Source organism: Zonotrichia albicollis, chromosome 1 (assembly GCF_047830755.1).
Source record: "Zonotrichia albicollis isolate bZonAlb1 chromosome 1, bZonAlb1.hap1, whole genome shotgun sequence".
Taxonomy (NCBI): domain Eukaryota; kingdom Metazoa; phylum Chordata; class Aves; order Passeriformes; family Passerellidae; genus Zonotrichia; species Zonotrichia albicollis.
In genome coordinates, this window is record NC_133819.1 from 2,391,807 (window position 1) to 2,409,870 (window position 18,064).

At 44.5% G+C, this 18,064-nt stretch overlaps 2 protein-coding genes across 11 annotated transcripts in view; both read left to right on the plus strand.

Annotated features, from left to right (window-relative positions):
* The first annotated feature begins 2,661 nt into the window (after positions 1-2,661).
* HIGD1A (HIG1 hypoxia inducible domain family member 1A) lies at positions 2,662-8,994 on the plus strand. Its single transcript, XM_074541215.1, has 4 exons — positions 2,662-2,809; positions 4,609-4,716; positions 7,127-7,261; positions 8,322-8,994. Exons 2-4 carry the CDS (start codon positions 4,614-4,616, stop codon positions 8,369-8,371), a joined length of 288 nt encoding a protein of 95 aa, XP_074397316.1. The 5' UTR covers positions 2,662-2,809; positions 4,609-4,613; the 3' UTR covers positions 8,372-8,994.
* A 143-nt stretch (positions 8,995-9,137) lies between these two features.
* Positions 9,138-18,064, plus strand: part of CCDC13 (coiled-coil domain containing 13) — a 33,736-nt gene continuing 24,809 nt past the window's right edge. For 7 of the 10 annotated variants that reach the window (XR_012580380.1, XR_012580394.1, XR_012580389.1 and 4 more), the window contains exons 1-3: positions 9,138-10,202; positions 13,822-14,042; positions 17,731-17,879. Coding sequence is in view for 3 of the 10 variants with exons in the window: in XM_074540996.1 (XP_074397097.1) it covers positions 13,828-14,042; positions 17,731-17,879 (364 nt within the window). In the remaining 7 variants the exon portion in view is untranslated. Of the gene's footprint in view, positions 10,203-10,396; positions 10,475-13,821; positions 14,043-14,128; positions 16,287-17,730; positions 17,880-18,064 lie in introns of those variants that run through there. The other 3 variants (XR_012580369.1, XR_012580374.1, XR_012580416.1) reach the window with 3 other exon arrangements.

Here is an 18,064-nt window from a genome sequence, read left to right on the forward strand (position 1 = left end):
TACTATATATTAATATAACATACAAATATATATTACTATAATAGGTCTGCAACGCACACATTAGCAGAGAACAAGAAGCCACTCATAGAGCTGAGACATTGGACACACAAAAGGAAGCTGCAGGTGACAGAGGTTTTATTAGGCCAGCAATTAAAATGAAATAAGTTTTTGTTTTTAATTGAGTTTCTGCCCTGAAGCAGAGAATTAAACGTGCCTCTGAGAGTCACTGCAGAAAGTGGCCTTCACTGTAATTTATTACAAGATATTAACTCAATTTCAGGGCTGGTAATTGCATCGATTTTTTGTTTCCTTTCAGACTGCAGGGCCCTAATGGCTTTGGCAATTAAAGTAACCAGATTAGGGGTAATGGGCAGCACATTTAGAGAGATGCAGGCTTGTCTGAGCCACTTTATTTTGTGCTGCCCAAAGTGCCACATGTCAGTGGCAGTGACCCAGCGGGAGCAGCAGCTCTGCCTTCCCCCAGCTTGGAGATGGGGAGGTACAAACAGCACACAGGAGCACTGGGCTTAGGGACAAAAGGATTTGTATTTGCTGGTTTGCTCTGACAAGATGTTCTCAGATTTAGGAGAAGGTTTTAGGCATCTTTGGGATCCCAGTGGACTCTTTTTCCTCTTCCAGAATATGGTTTAGATCAGGAGCAATTTCTAGGCTGTCTTTAGGCATCAAAATCCTGGCACAGAGTGGGGGAAAAACGAGGTCTGCTTGAAAGCTGAAATTTGGGAAAGCACAGTCAATTACATAATTCAGCAGCAAGAAATTCAGGCCGAGGGAAAGCCAGAGAAGCTGTGGCTGTCCCATTCCTGGAAAGAGTTCCAAGTTCATGGGGCTTGGAACAACCTGATCTGGTGGAAGGTGTCCCTGCCCGTGGTAGGGGGTGGAATGGGGTGAACTTTAAGATCCCTTCCAACCCAAACCATTCCATGATTCTGACATCAGGTGGGAGCTCTTCAGCAAAAGGAAGAGCCCAAATTTCACATAATTTCAGAAATGTTTGTTGCTGGTTGGGGTTTATGTACAAATCACAAACAGGACAGGAGTGCTGATGAAGTGTCTCAAGCTGTTTTATTTTTTATCAGTCTCATTCCATGGTTATGACAATGGGAAGATGCCAGCAGCTCACATCCCAGGCAGCAGACCAGGAACTTAATGCTGCAACTCACTTTAAAAGTTTTTTGACTAATTACACAAAGCAAAAGCATATTGATAGTAGTTCTAACTATTATAAGCACACGTACCTTTGGTTAAAACAATGCTTGCTTATTTCAAACACAATACTTGCTTGTAAGCTTTGAGATAGAATGCACAGAGCTCCATTATTAAGTTTAGAACTTAGTATCTCTAGATATACTATTGGAGTAGATACTATATATCTCTAGATGTATAATAGTATCACTAGATGTACTTTTTTGTAGCTTAAGGAGTTACAAAAGCTTAGCTTATTTTTGATAAGTGTTAATACACAGACCATTGTTCTATTTGTCTTTACTTTCTACTTCTTGTATAATTTTTCTGCTGACCAATCTTCTGGCTACTGTTTAGCTCTAATCATTTTTGCTGTCTCTGAGGCCTGCCTTTTGCAGCTTTCTCGAAACCCCCTGATTTTATGGATTCCCATAATGTTTAGGTGGGAAGAGACCTTAAAGACCATCTCATCTCATAGGGAAGATGTGTGCTGATGTTTTTACAAACAATTCCAGGGAGAGGGGATGGCTGCCAATGGCTTTGAAATGGGGTTTTAATGTCTCTACCTAAATTCAAGTAGTGGGTTTGTTCCAGAGCCCAGGCAGTCTGACTCCTGAAACAGCCAAATGGGGCCGCACAACCCTGAGTTTCTAAACTTTGGGGTAAAATGACAGGTTGGAGGGGGGAACATGAGGTAGGTGGTTCGGGAAGCTGCAGAGGGCAGCGAGCGGCGGAGTTTGAGATAAAGGAGGCTGCGCCCTCCGGAACCGAGAGAGAGAGAGAAAACCCCGCGGGGATGAGCCCAGGGCCGCTCTCCTTTACGGAATGAAGCTGCAGGATCCTCTGTCTCCTGTAAGGACACTGCCTTTTCCCAGAGGGATTTTCCGTACAATCCCATCCCCTGCCATGGCAGGGACACCTTCCACTGTCCCAGGCTGCTCCCAGCCCCGTCCAGCCTGGCCTTGGGCACTGCCAGGCATCCAGGGGAGCCACAGCTGCTCTGGGAGCCTGTGCCAGGGCCTCACCAACTCCCAGGGAACAACTTCTTCCCAATATCTAATCTAAAGCTCTTCCCTTTTTCTTTAAAACTACTCGCCCTTGTCCTGCCACTCCGTGGTGTTGCCAGCAGTCTCTCTCCACCCGACTCCACGTCACAGTGTGACAACACGGGACGTTTTTGTAGCGAAAAGCAGACAAGCCGCAGAACCACCAGCAGCCGTTTTTCCGCCCTGTTGCCGGAGCCGCTGTTTTGCTGGTATTGGGGTTAACCCAGACTCGGAGCCCCCGCCCGGCTCTCGATACCGCGAACCCGGGGCTGAGGCCGGGGCTGAGGCAGGGCCAGGCCCCGCAGCGCCCCCTGCCGGCCGCCACCGCCTCCCCGCCGCAATGCGGAAAGCCGCGCGCTGACGTCACCGCTCGCCCCGCCCCCGCACCCGTATAAGGAAGCGGTTGTGGCAGCCACGCTCCGGATTGGCTGTTGTTGGGCGCGCGGGCGCGGGGCACGCTGGGAGTTGTGGTCCCGGCGGAGGGGCGGGGCGGAAGCCGCCAATAAGAGGTAGGGGCGGGCCCGGGCGCGACAGACGCCGGCCGGTGTCGGATCAGCGCGGTGAGAGCCGGGTCTGGGGCGGGCGGGACCGCCGGGGGCACAGCCCGAGTTCTGCAAGGCCCTGCGGGTGCCTGGGGCTGGAGCCAGGAAGGGCTCCCATGACGGGGGAAGATGACTGGGGCAGGAGCGGAGCAGAGGCCCCGTGTGGGGACGTGGGGCACAAGGCCAGGGTGCGGTGATGGTGCCTGGGGCCGCGGTAGGGAACAATCCCCATGTGGGGTGCGGGGGCTGGGGCTGGAGTGGGGAAGGATCCCCACGTGGAGCTGGGCTGGCGGAAAGCAGCGTGGGGGTACCCAGGGCCTTCCCCTTGCCGGGAGGGATGCTGGGAGCTGTCACCTTCCCACGCATGGTCCTCCCTCAGTGTCCCTCCCCATGGGTGACACCGGGCACACAGGTGCCCTGACCTCCCTGCTCGGTTCGGCAAGGTCAGGGCAGCCGGGCCGTGTGTTCCACCCGGTTTCTTCTGCCCTGTGCCCATCTTGGTCTGAGCTGAAGGTCACAGAAACTTCCCGTGGTGGATGAATTGTTTCACTTTTAATATAATTTTCTTATGTAAATCTCACCTCTGGCTGTCTCCTCCTCTGCTGAGTGATGGACAGCTCTTGTTACCTTCTCTGAATGAGTCAGGCTAAAATTATAGTTTACATTCAGCAAATAAGAGTGGTTATAGCACAGGCCAAATCCTAGAGAGATAGAGAAACCAAACCCTTTTGTCTTGCAGAGGAAATGGTTTGAGAACCAGTCAGTCTGCTCACATGGGTGTGCTCGAAATGCTGCATAACCAGGGAGCACGGCCACCTTTGAAATGGCTCTTCTGCCTAAGGTTACTGGCACCTGCTTAATGAAATTCCTCTTGGTTTATTCTGAGAGCTTGGAGCCTTTCTAAGTGCCCCTGAGCTGTGTTTTGCTGTTGGTGATAAAGCTGAACAATAGCAGTAGAGATTTTTCTAGCAGGGCCCTCTGTGGTGTCACTGACAGAAACTGTCATTAACTGAGTGATGCTTATGCCAAGCACTGAGGAGGGAACGGGTCTTGGTGTAATCCTTGCAATTCCCAGCACAAAAAGCTGGGAAGTTCTGGAGGATGGTCTTAATTTGGTGATGATGATGGTTCTGTGAGTGGAGCCCTTCTCAAGCTGTTGCTGCTTTTTATTTCCCTTGGGGGAAGGTGAGAATTCACCTGTGGATGACTTCTCCTTCTGAGTCTGCACCTATTGAGGGCTTCAGGACTTGCTCAACTCCTTGACGGTGGCTGGAGAACATCTCTGTGTTCTCCACCAGGAATTGGGAATTCTGTTGATGTGGGACAGGCTGTGGTGACTGAGGAGCTGCCAGGCAGGGCTGACCTTGTGCAGCAGCTCTGCTTCCCCACCCAGCTGCTGTGGCTGCTGCTCTTGGCAGGGAATGAGGGGGAGAAGTGAACTTTGCTGAGGTCAGAAGTGCCATAAAGGACCAGCCTGCAAAAGCCAAGCAGAGTGGTGAGGCATGGAATTCCTAAAAGGAAAGGCAGGCAGTGACCAAAGCTTTGTGTGGCTGCCTGTGAGCATGGGGGGGTCACTGCCATCTCTGGATTGCAGAAATTTGTTGTTCTCCTACTTTTGTTTTGTTTTGTTTCATTCTTATCTCTCCTGGTAAGCACAGTCCTGTTTCCCAAGGCTTCACTTGAATTAAACCATCGGTGCCTGTCCTTATATCTCACTACCTGGATATTTGTACCTGGAAATAAGAGATTTTCTTTTCCTAAAGATTCTCTTTATTTGGGGTTTCCAAAACCTGAAAGGAGGTTCTTTTTCTTCACAGCCACAATGTCACCCAGCCAGGAATCCGTTTACCCTGACTATGAGACAGAGACCAGCCAGACCTCAAAGCTGATAAAAAAGTTTAAGGAGACGCCGTTTGTGCCCATTGGTGAGTTCAAAAATGGAGAAATGTGTTTGCACAATCGATGTGGGAAACACCAGTACTGTTCACCTGTTTTCTGTAAACAGGAAGTTACTTAGAAATTACCTCCCCATAATAGCTGTCCTAAAAGAAGGGGGGAAATTAATGAGGTTTATAGCCTTAAATAAAAAAACTCAGAAGCTATAAGCATAAGAAAGAAGCCCAAACCAACAAACCCTGAAAGGCTTTTTAGGTGAGGCTAGAAAACATGTGAAGATGAGGCTGTCAAGTGTTTAAGGAGTGTGTTGTGCAGCTGTTCTGGAGCACAGTTCCTGGAAATGTGACCACTACAAAGTGACTTAAAAGCTGTAAAAATACAAACTAGAAGGATTTAAATGACAGCCTGTCTGGTAAATGTTTCAGCCCTCTGCTGCTATTGCTTAGTTCGAAATGTATTTTTTAATAACTTTTATGTTACTCCAGCTTGAGGAAGTTGTTAAAGTTCTCAGGTTCTGTGTTGAGAGGCTTCTGAAGAGAGCAGGGATCAGCTTTTGTGTGACACAGGACACGTTTTGATTTCCAGCCACCTTAAATGGAGAGCAGCAGGGTCACTCAGGGTGAACCGTTCCAGGCTTTTGCCAGCACATTTCCGTCACTGCTTCCGTGCTCGCTGCACTTTGTCTCCACCTTGCTGGGCTGTACCATGAACTCCAGGAGTTCCAGTTCCCCGAAGCAGATTGGCAGAGCTCACCTTTGACCTGTGTCAGAGCTGGGCTGAAGGCCCTAAAACTGTTAATTGGGATTTAATGAGAGTGTTTATTAAGTGTTTACAGCTTTCGGGTGGTGCTGGTAATGCTCTGGCTCAGAGAAGACAAACTGCCCGTGCTCTGCTCAGTAAAATATACACAGCACTTAAAACTTGGCATGCACCTATGAACTGTGCAAATAATCCTAAAAATGGAATGAAATGGATGGAATTGGATTAGGTTGTGCATTTCTCTGTGTATTCTGTAAAAGCATCAGTGTTGGAGCTGGCAAAGCTGGGGCTGGTTGCTCTGCTGAAGGACTATCAGTGAATTCTGGCCCTGGGGAAGAGAGCTGGTGGAGCCTCCCTCCTCCCAGCTTGGGGACAATAACATGTGACTTGTCCTGTCCTGGTGGCACCTGGCCAAATGTGACAACACCCAAAATAGCAACTGCAGCAGGCCAGGGGATACATCAGGGAGCATCCACACACTGAGAGTCTGAGCATCAGCTGGGTGAGGGTCTTGGCTGTGTGTGTGCAGGGAAGGAGGTGTGAGGAGCCCTGGTTCTGTCTGAAAAATATCCAGGGAATTCTCACACCTTGAGCTGCTCCTTTTGCATTTTAATGCTGGTGGAAATCTCTTCCTCTTCCCTGATGTGTGCATTGAATGAGGTGGCACTGGAGTGAAACCAGGGCTAGGATTTACCACTCCACAAAACCACAGTGATCAGACCAAAACAGGATTATTTTAGGATGGGAGAGAATGGCCTCAAGTTGTGCCAGGGGAGGTTTAGAATGGATATTAGGAAAAATTTCTTCAAGGAAAGAGCTGCCCAGGGCAGTGGTGGAATCACCATCCACACAGGGATTGAAAAATTGTATAGATGTGACACCTGGGGACATGGTTGTGGGGATCCCAGTTGCTGGGGTACTGGTTGTGGGTTTGTCTAGGTCTGGATTGAAAGTACTTGAGACAGTAGTTCATGTTCACACTCAGGTGTTTATTATTTCTTATCAGTATAGCAGTCACTGCTGGGAGTTCAGCAGCTTTTCATTAGAAGGCACAAAATGGCCAACAATCTCTTGTTCCAAGGCCTTTTCAGACTAAAGTATCCCATTAAGAACTGACACCTGGATTATTTTCCCTTTTAACCCAATCACTGATCCCACAGAGCTGCAATGGGCACTTTTCTGCCCAATCACAAAATGCCACCCAAACCCATGGAGAAGGAGGAAGAAGAAGCATGAAGAAGAGACCCAGGATGACACCCTGTGCCCTCCATCTTGCTGCCATCCACAACATACTAAAAACCCCAAAGCCTCTATTTCTCACCCAGTGACACACTTACACTGCTCTCTATAATCTATTGCACACTTTTGTGGATTCCAGTCTATTTTGTAGTCTGGGAAACTTTCTCCATGGATGAGGATCAGAGTCAGCGCTGCCCTGGGGGTCAGGGCACCCCAGAGCAGACACAGAAATATTCCCAGTGCCCTGGGTTTGCACGCACGGTTTAGGGGTGGGGGTTGTTTCCCCTTGGCAGCTGTGGGGGAATGGTTGGACTCAGTGACCTTCAGGGTCTTTTCCAGCCCAGACAGCTCAGTGCTTCACAGGCTGTTTTGTTTAGGTGGGTCCCTGCACTCCTGGTGCCCTGAATCTCCACTCAGAGGGATGCTCTGGTTGCCTTGCAGGGATGGCTGGCTTCACCGCCGTGGTGGCCTACGGGCTGTACAAGCTGAAGCACAGAGGTGACACGAAACTGTCCCTTCACCTGATCCACATGCGGGTGGCAGCGCAGGGCTTCGCTGTGGGAGCGCTGACGTGTGGTACGTATGGAACGGGAGCTGTGCTTGGGAAAGGCAAACCATGGAGAGCCTCCTGCATCTCTCCAGTTGGTAACAGAGCTGGCATGGAAGGCTGGAAGCATCCAGAATGTTTATTTCAGGATGTTTGTGCTCCTTACTGCTGCTCAATCAGCCTTGCTGGAGTAATCTCATTTTATGTATTTAATTTCAGAGTAGCGGTTTTGATTATGTCTAGATGTGGAATGTGAGGTTCTGCATGTCTGCCTCTTACAGACCAAAAAAAGAAAACATTCATCTGATATTAAATATGTTGCTGTTTCCGAATTTAATGCACTGGAAGATCTAAAGCTTGTGTAGACCATGGTATTACATATATATATATATATATATATATATGTGTGTGTGTGTATATTTTATATATACGTGTATACAATATATATACATATGTATATATTATATATATACACACATGTATGCTATATATGTATATATTTTATATATACACATGTATACAATATATACATATATGTATATATTTTATATTTATACATGTATACAATATATACATATATGTATGTATTTTATATATATACATGTATACAATATTTATGCATATGTGTGTATATATGCACATAGTGTTATATGTCTATATATGTGTATATATATTTTTTTATATATATGTATGTGTGTATATATATATGTATATATATGTATGTTTTCAGGACTGGACTTGTGTCTCTGCATGCACAGGGACACTGTGCCTCTGATCTGTACATCCCAGATCTCCTCTGTGTGTAAATTTCCATCCCATAAAACACTATTTGTACTGCATTCCCAGCAGGAACATCAGAAAAGCTTGACTTTGGCCACAAAATCAACTAGAATCAGGATCTGCATTTTCATAAATTGTATATTTTCATACCTGGTTTTTCTGTATATGAAGAGTTTTGTAGTGTTTATTAAGAAAATGCAGCTGAGGAGGAAGGGAAATTCTGCCTTGCTGAGAACTGGTCAGATTTTGAAACCCATCATTTCTAATTTAATGCAATTCTTTAATTGTGGTTTTTTTCCTGTCTTGCAGGGGTGCTGTATTCCATGTTCCGGGAGTATGTGGTGAAGCCCAAGGAATAGTGGAAGCTGTCTGAAATCCCTGTCCTGGTGGTGGCCTGTGTACTGCAGCTCCCAAGCTCTTCCTGAGGGGTTCTTGAAGAAAACAAATAATACATGGCATTAGAGAATTTTTGTCTATGGTACACTGTGCTGAACCTGGCAGCCTCAGAATGTGATCTGTGGGGTCTGGGTCTCTCTGATTGACGCCACCACATCCCAGTTTTTAAGGGATATCGTGGAGTGCAATCCCTCTATCTTCCCCTATAACTCAGTCCTAAAACTGGTGATTTCTTCTGCTGTTGTTGCCCAAAACCATGATGTCTGAACTGGCTTCTGTCAGGAAAGCCTTGCTGTCATTTTCTATCCTCTGCCTCCAACTTTGTAATTTAGAAGCTTCCAGTAGCACTAAATGACTTCTAAAATATTGAGAGCTATAATAAACATCTATATTTTTTATTTAAAGCATAGAGATAAGTATGTTGCAGCTATTTAAATGTTATATTTATTCATTGTTAACGAAGACACAGGCTCCCTATTTTTGCTATATCAGACCCTTGGATTATGATATTTTGTAACTTTATTTACAGTGTTCTTCCGAGTAACATCTAAATGTAACATTTAAAATACAGATTGTGGAAACTGAACTTTAATTTGGTGGTTTAATGCTTTTAAAGTGTGCGATCTAGCTGATTTCTGCAGTACTGTTCCCCACAGAAAATTTTAAAACATTTAAATCTGAAAAGCCCCCCATCACCTTTTTGAGGTATTAAAATCCTTGTCTGAGAGTTATTTTCCACTCAAACTCCTTGTACTTCCAACAGCAGTGACAAAAATAAAAGCCAATTTCTAAAAAAGCACATATTTTCCTGTCAGCTGACATTCCATGGTGACAGTCTCAGATGTTACAAGGTACAAACTGCACCTACATGTCTGTGACCTGTTGTACAGAGCAGGGGTAAATTAAACACGAATAAAAGTGAGCAGTGGAGGTAATAATCTCTCTGGCCTGTTGTATGGAGCAAGGGAAGATTAAACATGAATTAAAGTGAGCAGTGGAGGTAATAATTTGTACATAGCAGGGGGAGATTAATAACGAATAAAAGCGAGCAGTGGAGGTAATGTCTGTGAGCTGTTGTACGGAGCAGGGGCAAATTAAACACAAATAAAAATGAGCAGTGGAGATGATAATTTCTGCGACCTGTTGTATGGAGCAGGGGGAGATTAAGCATGAATAAAAGTGAGCAGTGGAGGTAATAATTTCTGTGGCCTGTTGTACCAAGCAGGGGCAGATTAAACACGAATGAAAGTGAGCAGTTGAGGTAATAATTTCTGTGGCCTGTTGTACGGAGCAGGGGCAGATTAAACATCAATAAAAGAGAGCAGTGGCGGTAATAGTTGTTCGCCTATGGATTTGTTGGCGAGGGGCTCCCATCCCGCTGCAGAGTGAGGGCGTGAGCTGAATAAAAATCCCCTGAGGAGGGGAACGCAATTCCCAGCCTGGTGCTCTCCTTGACTCCCAGCTGCTCTCACCCTGCTGCCCTTGGCTGCTCCCACACAAATGAGGAGGGGCCCGACGCCTTTTTATTTTTCTATTCCTCCCACCGTGAAGGGAGGAGAAGGAGCCGAGGGGCCGGGATCGGTGCGGGGATTGCGGGAATGGCGATAAGAGCGGGATATGAGGGGGAGCCATCATGGCGGCGGCGCTGAGGAGAAGGGCACGCGCGTTGCTATGGGCACCGCACCGGGAGCCGGGGCCACAACTCCGGTGCCGCCGCTGCCCAGCAGGAACCGGGGCCAGCCGGGGACACCCTGCCGGTGCCACCCACCCGGTGCCCTCGGGAACGCGGCTCGGGTAGGCCGGGGGAGGTGCGGGAAGCGCGGGCAGGAGCTCCCGCCATGGGGGAACAGCGCGGCGCTGTCGGGACCTAGCAGGTCCTGGCAGGTCACAGGGGTGGTGGCAATTACAGCTACAGGTTTGCAGTTGAAATATATAAACGTAAACACTAGAAATTCTGCCTCAAAGTGGGCGAGAAATTCTTTCTGGAATTTCTGCCCAGCGCTGGAAAGGGCTGGGCAGGGAGTGCGAGGAATTTCTTTTTCTGGGGACATCCCAAAGCCACCTGGGTGAGTTCCTGTGTCACCTGCTCCAGGTGACCCCGCCTTGGAGCCCTCCTGGCTGGAGCCTGGCATGGTTTAGATGAGATATTCGGGAATATTTCATCAGTATTCTGGAGATATTCGGGAATATTTCATCAATATTCTGGAGATATTTCATCACTGGAAGTGCTGAACCTTGTGAAAAAATGCGTATTTCATGTTTGGCTTTTCACAAATATTAAAATGAATATTGTATGTGTTGTGTTAGAAAGTTATGCTGAATTTTTTTTTAGTGGTGTGTTAAATATTGTTTTAGGTTATAACATAAGGTTAAAATAGAAACTATGCTATGTAAGATACTTTTTAAAGAAAGGACTCGCAGTGAGATAGCAGCCACAGGGCATCTAAATCTTTCAGATGTGAAAAACGCCAATCACTTGTTTTTAAAATTTTAAAAGTTTAATAGTAATAAAATGGTTATAAAAATAGTAATACAATTAGAGTAATAATAATTTGGACTATTTAAATTAGAACAATATGAGACAATAGAAACCAAGAGTTACAGACGTCCAGGTGCCTTTTCTGGGCAGCACAAGCCCGAAAAAGGACACAGGTTAACAGAGGATTAACCCTTAAAAACAATAACCTGTTGCATATTCATACACCTCACCATGATGCATAAATTCCATTCAAACACAGGATTCTGTCTGGTCAGTGTCAGCTTCTTCCTCCGAATCCTAACAGCGCCTTTGAGGCAGGAAGAAGTTCATTTTTTCTGATAATGGGGCAATAAATTCCCTTTCTCTGAAATATTCAGGTGTCCTGTGGCTGCTGTCTCGCTGCAAGCCCTTTCTGTTAAACAAAGCATCTTACATAGCATCGTTTCTATTTTAACATTTTGTTATAACCTAAAACTATATTTAACACACTATTTAATAGAATTAATACAGCATTACTTTCTAACACAACACATATAATATTCATTTGAATATTTGCAAAAAGCCAATCATAAAATACACATTTTTCACACAGAGGAAGAGAATTTATTACCCCATTATGAGGAGAAATAAACTTCTTCCTGCCTTGCTCAGCCATGAAGACACAGTTAGGATTAAGAGGAAGAAGTTGACACTGCCCAGACAGAATCCTGTGTTTGAGTGGAATTTATGCATCCTGTATGAGGTGTATGAATATGCAACAGGCTGTTGCTTTTAAGGGTTAATCCTCTGTTAACCTGTGTCCTTTTTTAGGCTTATGTTGCCCAGAAAGAGGTACCCAGACTGTCTATAACTGTTTCTTTTGTCTCATATTGTCCTAATCCAAATTGTCCAAATTGTTATTACTCTAATTATATTACTATTTTTATAACCATTTTATTACTATTAAACTTTTAACATTTTAAAAAACAAGTGATTGGTGTTTTTCACAAACCTTTCAGTGTGGAGCACTTCATCCTTGAAGTGCTCAAATCCCACATGGATGTGGCACTTGGGGACAAGGTTTGGTGGTGGCAGTGCTGGGTTAATGCATTGCAGGACCTGAGAAGGTTTTTCCATTGTAGCATTGTGGGGTTGCAGCTGCACCCTGAGTACCATGCACATTTCTGGCCTATAGATAAATAAATAACTCAATAAGTTATAAAATAATAAATTAATCAGCAATGCAGTCTAAGTAAAGAAAATTCTGAGAAAAATCATGAAGCCTGAAATAGTTACTCTGCTAAGAATTCTAGGATATTTTCAGAACAGAGAGAACTATTCTTTGAAGATGTTCTTGCTTATCTTTGCTATCTTTAAGGTCAGTAGCTAAACCCATCAAGAGATCCAATCTAATTATAAATTTAATTATCAACCCAAAGGTTACTGAACCCAGAAAAGCTGTCTAAATTTTATATCCAGTTTGCTGAAGTAAATGGAATGGGTTCCTTATCTCTGTAGGCTTTCTCCAAATCTCAGAATTGGCTTTAATCAATTAAAATTAATTTTCCAGCCTCAGTGACTCAGTAATTCTCTGATCCCTCATGCCCAGGGCCCTGTGGGCTGGGCAGATTTTCTTTGCTCTTTGCACCTTGTCCAGGTGACTCTGCCCATAAAACACACACAGGGCCACTCTGCCTTTGGTGCATTAATCAGGATTATTGGATTTCCCTCAGTGTGGGAAAGGCCCTGTGATAATTGCTCAGTGCAGGGCGTGCCTTTGGAGGGATTTATGTATTCGTTTTCCTAGAGCAAAGGTGCAACAGGGATTTTTTGCCCACAATAAATGTCAAACAGAAGGAGAAAGGGGCTGCAGTTTATCAGAAAACTGGCTTTAGTCATCCTAAGAAAACATTATATTATTACTATTTAAAATACAGCAATATTGTTATTATTATTATATTATATTTTATTATAATGTTATGAAATACAGCTATATTATTATTTAAAATACATACTCATAATATATTGTTATAATTAAATATACTTAATAATGAATATATTCTTGTTTAGTTATTTAATGTTATCACTCAGCAATTGCAGGGAAGGTGTAAGCCACACTTCTGTCTTGCCCAAAGGGAGCATTAGGAAAAAAATACTTTTCTTTCTCTCTCATTAACCCAAAAATGGGGGGATTTGCACCTTTCCTGAATGTGGGCAAGGAGGCTGGAGGGTCCCAAACACTCCAGTGTGACCTGGCTGGGATTTGGCCCCAGCCTGCTCCTCTGTTAAAATGTTTATTGAAACAGGTCTGTTTAGGAACATTTGGAAACGTTGCTTTTTGAACTCTGGAGTGAAAAAAAACCCAACAACTTTTTTTTTTAAAAGGCTGTTTAAAAGCCATTTATGGAAAAAGGGACTTGAAGCAGGGCTGGAGAGGAGGAGGAGGAGGAGGAGGAGGAGGAGTTGGTGGTGTTTGCAGGGAAGAGATGAGAATCTTGACTCCATGTTTCAAAAGGCTGATTTATTATTTTATTATATATATTATATTAAAAGAAAATGATAGATTAACACTCTACTAAAAGAATAGAAGAAAGGATTTCATAAGAAAGCTAACAAAGACAGGAAAAGGAATGATAATAAAATTTTGTGACTGACCAGAGAGTCTGAGCCAGCTGGACTGTGATTTGCCATTAATTAAAAACAACCACATGAGACCAATCACAGATGCACCTGTTGCTTTCCACAGCAGCAAAACATGGAGAAGCTGAAGCTTCTCAGGAGAAAACATCCCGAAAAAAAAGGATTTTTCATAAAATACATCTGTGACAGAGGTGGGAGACTGGGCAGGGTCAGGGAGCAGAAGCTGCAGAGCAGCTGCCACAAGGGGATGTTTTTCAGAGCAGTGCTGATCTCTGTTCTCTGTCACTTCTTATTTTCCTCTCCTTATGCTTTTAGTAAACAATGGAGCCAGAGGTAAAAGTGAGTGAAGATTTCAAAAGCCAGTTCAAGGCTTACCAGGAGCAGCAGCAAAGGCGGCTGAGAAGTGTGCTGGAGGCCAAGAGGGAGAAGCAGGACAGGCAGAAGAGCATTGGCAGCACAAAGGAGACTGTAAGAGCCCTGAGTGATCTAAACCTGTTTACAAAAGGACCTCCTGTAAAGGAAGATGCCAGCAAAAGGTAAAGGTCTGGCAGCACCATTCCTTCAGGAAGTCACTGGAGTGTGTTTTGCTTATGATCTCATGAAACTCAGGATTATTAAGCTGAGAGGGAACTTTCTGTTTTCACACACTAGGCTTTCATTATCCTCAGCAGATTCTCCTTGTCCATAATTATCCTCAGGGCATTGTGCTGTGCTCTTTAATGTCAGTATTTCACAAATGAAGGGGCAGCCAGGTGCTACCTGACACAATCCAGCCTTTTGGGGTCAGGCTTAGCTGGTTAGCTCCTGCCTAGCTTTACACTAATAGTTTCTCTGCAGGAATCATTTCCAAAGATGGACACAGGCAAAGCAGCTGATGGGAGCAAGCCACAGGCCTGCAGTGAAGTTTTCCCTGGGATTTCTTTGCAGTATATCCTGATTTGGTGGATCAGGAGATTACCAGCACATTGGGCATTGTGGTATGGATCTCCCTGAATCTTGTGTTTTCTTTTGGAGCAGAGATTTCAAGCCCCAGCTCAGACCATTTCTCTTCCTCCCAGGACACAGTCAGCCTTTCCCTCTGAGCCAATTAATGCTTCTCCTGACTGGAGCAGCTCTGGGGCTGGACACACCCAAAGGTGTCTGCACTGCTCCTATGGGAATAAATCACATGGACTCCATTTCCTCATGGTGGAAAATCTCCCTCTTTATTCACATAACTCCTTTTTATTCAGTATTTCAGACATTTTCTGTGACTCCAATTGGTCAGTAGCTTTCTTGCCAATTACTTATTGGTAAGCAACAAGTTGTTATTCTATATTCATTGGTCACTCAAACCTCTGGGGTGTATGTGCAGGAAAAGTTGTTTATGCAAGATAATTTTCATTTTTCTAATGATGTAAAACAGTTTATACAGGTGCTGGTTGGTTTTCACCCAGGAATAGATTGTTATGTTAATGAACTGCTCACACCAGGATTGATTTCACATGGGAGCTTGCTAAGTGTTAGCTTTGACCCGACCAACCACTGATTTTAACAGAGCAGCCTTGATTTTATGAAGCCTTTCTTTATTATTTTTCTACCTTACTGCAACATCAGCTGTTCAGGCTTTGCTCTGTAGCAGAGGTGAAGAAATTTTCATGCACTCACCAGAGCTGTCTGGTTTGCCAAGCCCCCAATCCAACCTCTACCAGCTGTCCTATTCCCTTCAACATTGTTTTCTGATAAACTGTAAAAGATTATGAGGGAAATTTGATTTTTTTAACAAATTCCTGTGAGGCTGATTCCCATAGTTCAGATGTTTGGCAGAGCAAAGGGATTTAGGTGCTCCCATGGCACAGCCTGGGCAGTGTGCAGAGTACAGGAAAGCCCAGAAGTTCTCTTGCTATTTAAAGTTCAGTACTTTAGGCCTGAGTCATCCCAGATGTTTTATTTCCCTCTCTTGCTGTGTCACTGACTGTCAAAAGTCCCCATTTGACAAGGTAGGTGTGGCAGATAGATCTGGCCTGTCCTTTGCTTGTGTGCATTCAGCAGAGTGGTTGTGAGTGATCAAATCCAGGCAGGATTTGTTTTTGGAAGGGATTCACCAGGATGTTCTCTGCAATATTCCCATGACAGCACATCAGAGGCTTGTTCCAGGATCACAGGGCTGCACGTGGCCTGCAGTGACAGGGATTGCAGTTTGTCACTGTTGTTTATAGCAGCAATCAGAAAACATTCTCCTCTCAGAAGTCTCCCTTCCTCTGAGCCTTGGGAATTCTTTTTTCCTTCCTCACATCCTACTCCCCAGTCTTGTTTAGACAAGTGTTCAGCTGATATTTCTGCCTGTTCTGTTCTCTCTGTAACTTTATCCTCCCTTCTCTGTTTGTTGTACTTGAATGTATCTGAGTGACTCTCCCCATCACGTGCAGAATCTCTAACAAGAGTTGGGAAAGACACAATTTGACAAAAGTTAAATTAATTCCTTACTTTTTTTGTGGGGTTTTTTTTGGCCTGAACAGGGCAGGCAATTTGGGAAACCACCTGAATTGCAGGCAGAGCCCTGCTCATAAGCTCCACTTGGCTTTGGCTCCTCGAAGGAGAGTGCAAAGGGGCACCTTTGGCAGCCCATTTATTTTGGCTCATTTTCTGTAGCCTCTGTGACAGGGAGAGTCACTGTGGGATGGGGTGGGAAGTTCCTCAGAGAAGACTCCAGCTCTGTGCACTTGGGATTTCTGTCCATCCTCCTCTGAGTGCTTTTCCTCAAGACTTGGACTCAGCTCTCAGAAGACTTCACTGCTCAGGTGTGTTAAGAGCTTAGAACGTTTTTTCCATGTTAATCCCCCAACTGTTCAGAATCTTTTGGTTCAGGTGTCTCTAATTGGATCTGAGTTTTGTTGCTCACTCCTCTGGGTGGTTCATGTGGGAATAACTCAGTTCTGCCTTTGCTCACATTGCTCTTTGCTTTCTTCTCCTTTGTCAGCAGCTGCCTTTGATCTCCCTTTGATTTGCAGCCTTGGAACACAAGTGCATTTCTTAATTATGCATTGGGAATCCTGCCCTAAACTGGCTGTGCTGTTTATGGCAGTGCTTTAAGGGGTCCATGGGCAGATGCAGGGTGCATTTAAAAGCTGTCAGGTCCAATGAGTACTAAGAGCTTGCTAAAACTTTGGAATAAAAAAGTTGAGATGATTATTGAGACATCTGACTTGGTTGTGTTTACAGGTACATACTGTATCAACAGGGCTTTGTCCAAACCACATCTCCAAAGTGGAGATTTAGGGTTAAATGAGAATCTAGGAGTCAATTAATCCAGCTGATTAAGGTATCTGGGTAACTGAGATGCTTTAGATTATCAGGAACTTCCACATGGGAATCCCAGGGCGCTGGAGACCTGCATCTCCCACCAGAGCAGCTGGGGTCAGCCCAAATGTCACCTGTGAGTGGGTAATTGTATTAAATCCCAGCTTTTCTCAAGGGCCCCATGTCAGGGAGCTCAGATAATCCTGAACTCCCACAATTGAATGGAGCCCTTGAGGCCACAGCTCCTGGATTTTATATTTGAAGGACCCATCACATCAGGGCCATAAAGAGATTAAATTTATTAATTCTCTGGATGTCTTAGAGAGATGAAACCTTTAAATTTTGCTAAATGTCCTGAAGAATAGGAGAAGCAGGGCTGTTTCTTTCCATTCAGAGGGGTTTTTTTGAGTATTCTCTGTTTCTAAATGAATTCCAAAAGGCACCATTAGCAATACAAACTGATGCTCACAGGGTTCCAGGAGAATCAGCTGAGGACATGGGAAATTGGTCTTTTATGAATTGCTCTAAAACATTGATTTTTTTTAAAAGACCCCAAGGGCAGCTTTATAGTCAGTGCTCTGTTGGCTTCTCTTGGCTTTGACAAGTATAGAAAAGAAAGCCTGAATTTCCCACATGCTGAATGCTGCCTGATTTCCTCTGAAGAAGCAGGTAAGTAACACTGAGGTGACACTATTTGGTAACCTAAATACACCTGTTTGGTGATGTTTTACCCCAGACAGCTCAAGAAAGCACAATTTTTAATTTTTTTTTAAGATGTTATCTGAATAGATCAGATAATCAGCTTGTGTCCTTATCTGAGGTTTAGGACATTGTGCCTAATTCAATAAACTCACTCCTGATAAGCTCAGCCCATCTATCACGCAGTTGTTTCATTATTTTATTTCTATTTGTGCATTATTTCCCATTATGGTTGATTTTTCCCAGTTTCTTTGAGGCTGAGAATGAGCAGCTGCAGGATCAGCTCCGAGAGCTCCGGGATGAGAACTGCAGGCTCTACAGGCTGATGGCAGAGAAAGATTTTGAAATAAAGGAGCTCCAGAAAAAAGTAAAGGAGGAGAGGTTGGCCCTGTCAGGTAAACACAGAACTTTGTGTTCTCCCCATGTTGCTTTGCTTGATGCTGGTGACCAAAAAATGTCCCTGAAAAGAATTGTTCTCTGTTAGGGTACACAGTGATTTCTGTTCTTCATAGAACTGTAAACTTGCTATTTTTGGCACAAAATAATGATGTTCCATAAAAATATTATTTTGGAAAACTTG

Bases quoted from the DNA above. Each gene is read 5' to 3' on its own strand.
- HIGD1A (XM_074541215.1), top strand. From the start codon at position 4,614: ATGTCACCCAGCCAGGAATCCGTTTACCCTGACTATGAGACAGAGACC. The intron at 4,717-7,126 runs GTGAGTTCAAAA...GTTGCCTTGCAG, and splicing joins GACGCCGTTTGTGCCCATTG to GGATGGCTGGCTTCACCGCC. The intron at 7,262-8,321 runs GTACGTATGGAA...CCTGTCTTGCAG, and splicing joins TGTGGGAGCGCTGACGTGTG to GGGTGCTGTATTCCATGTTC.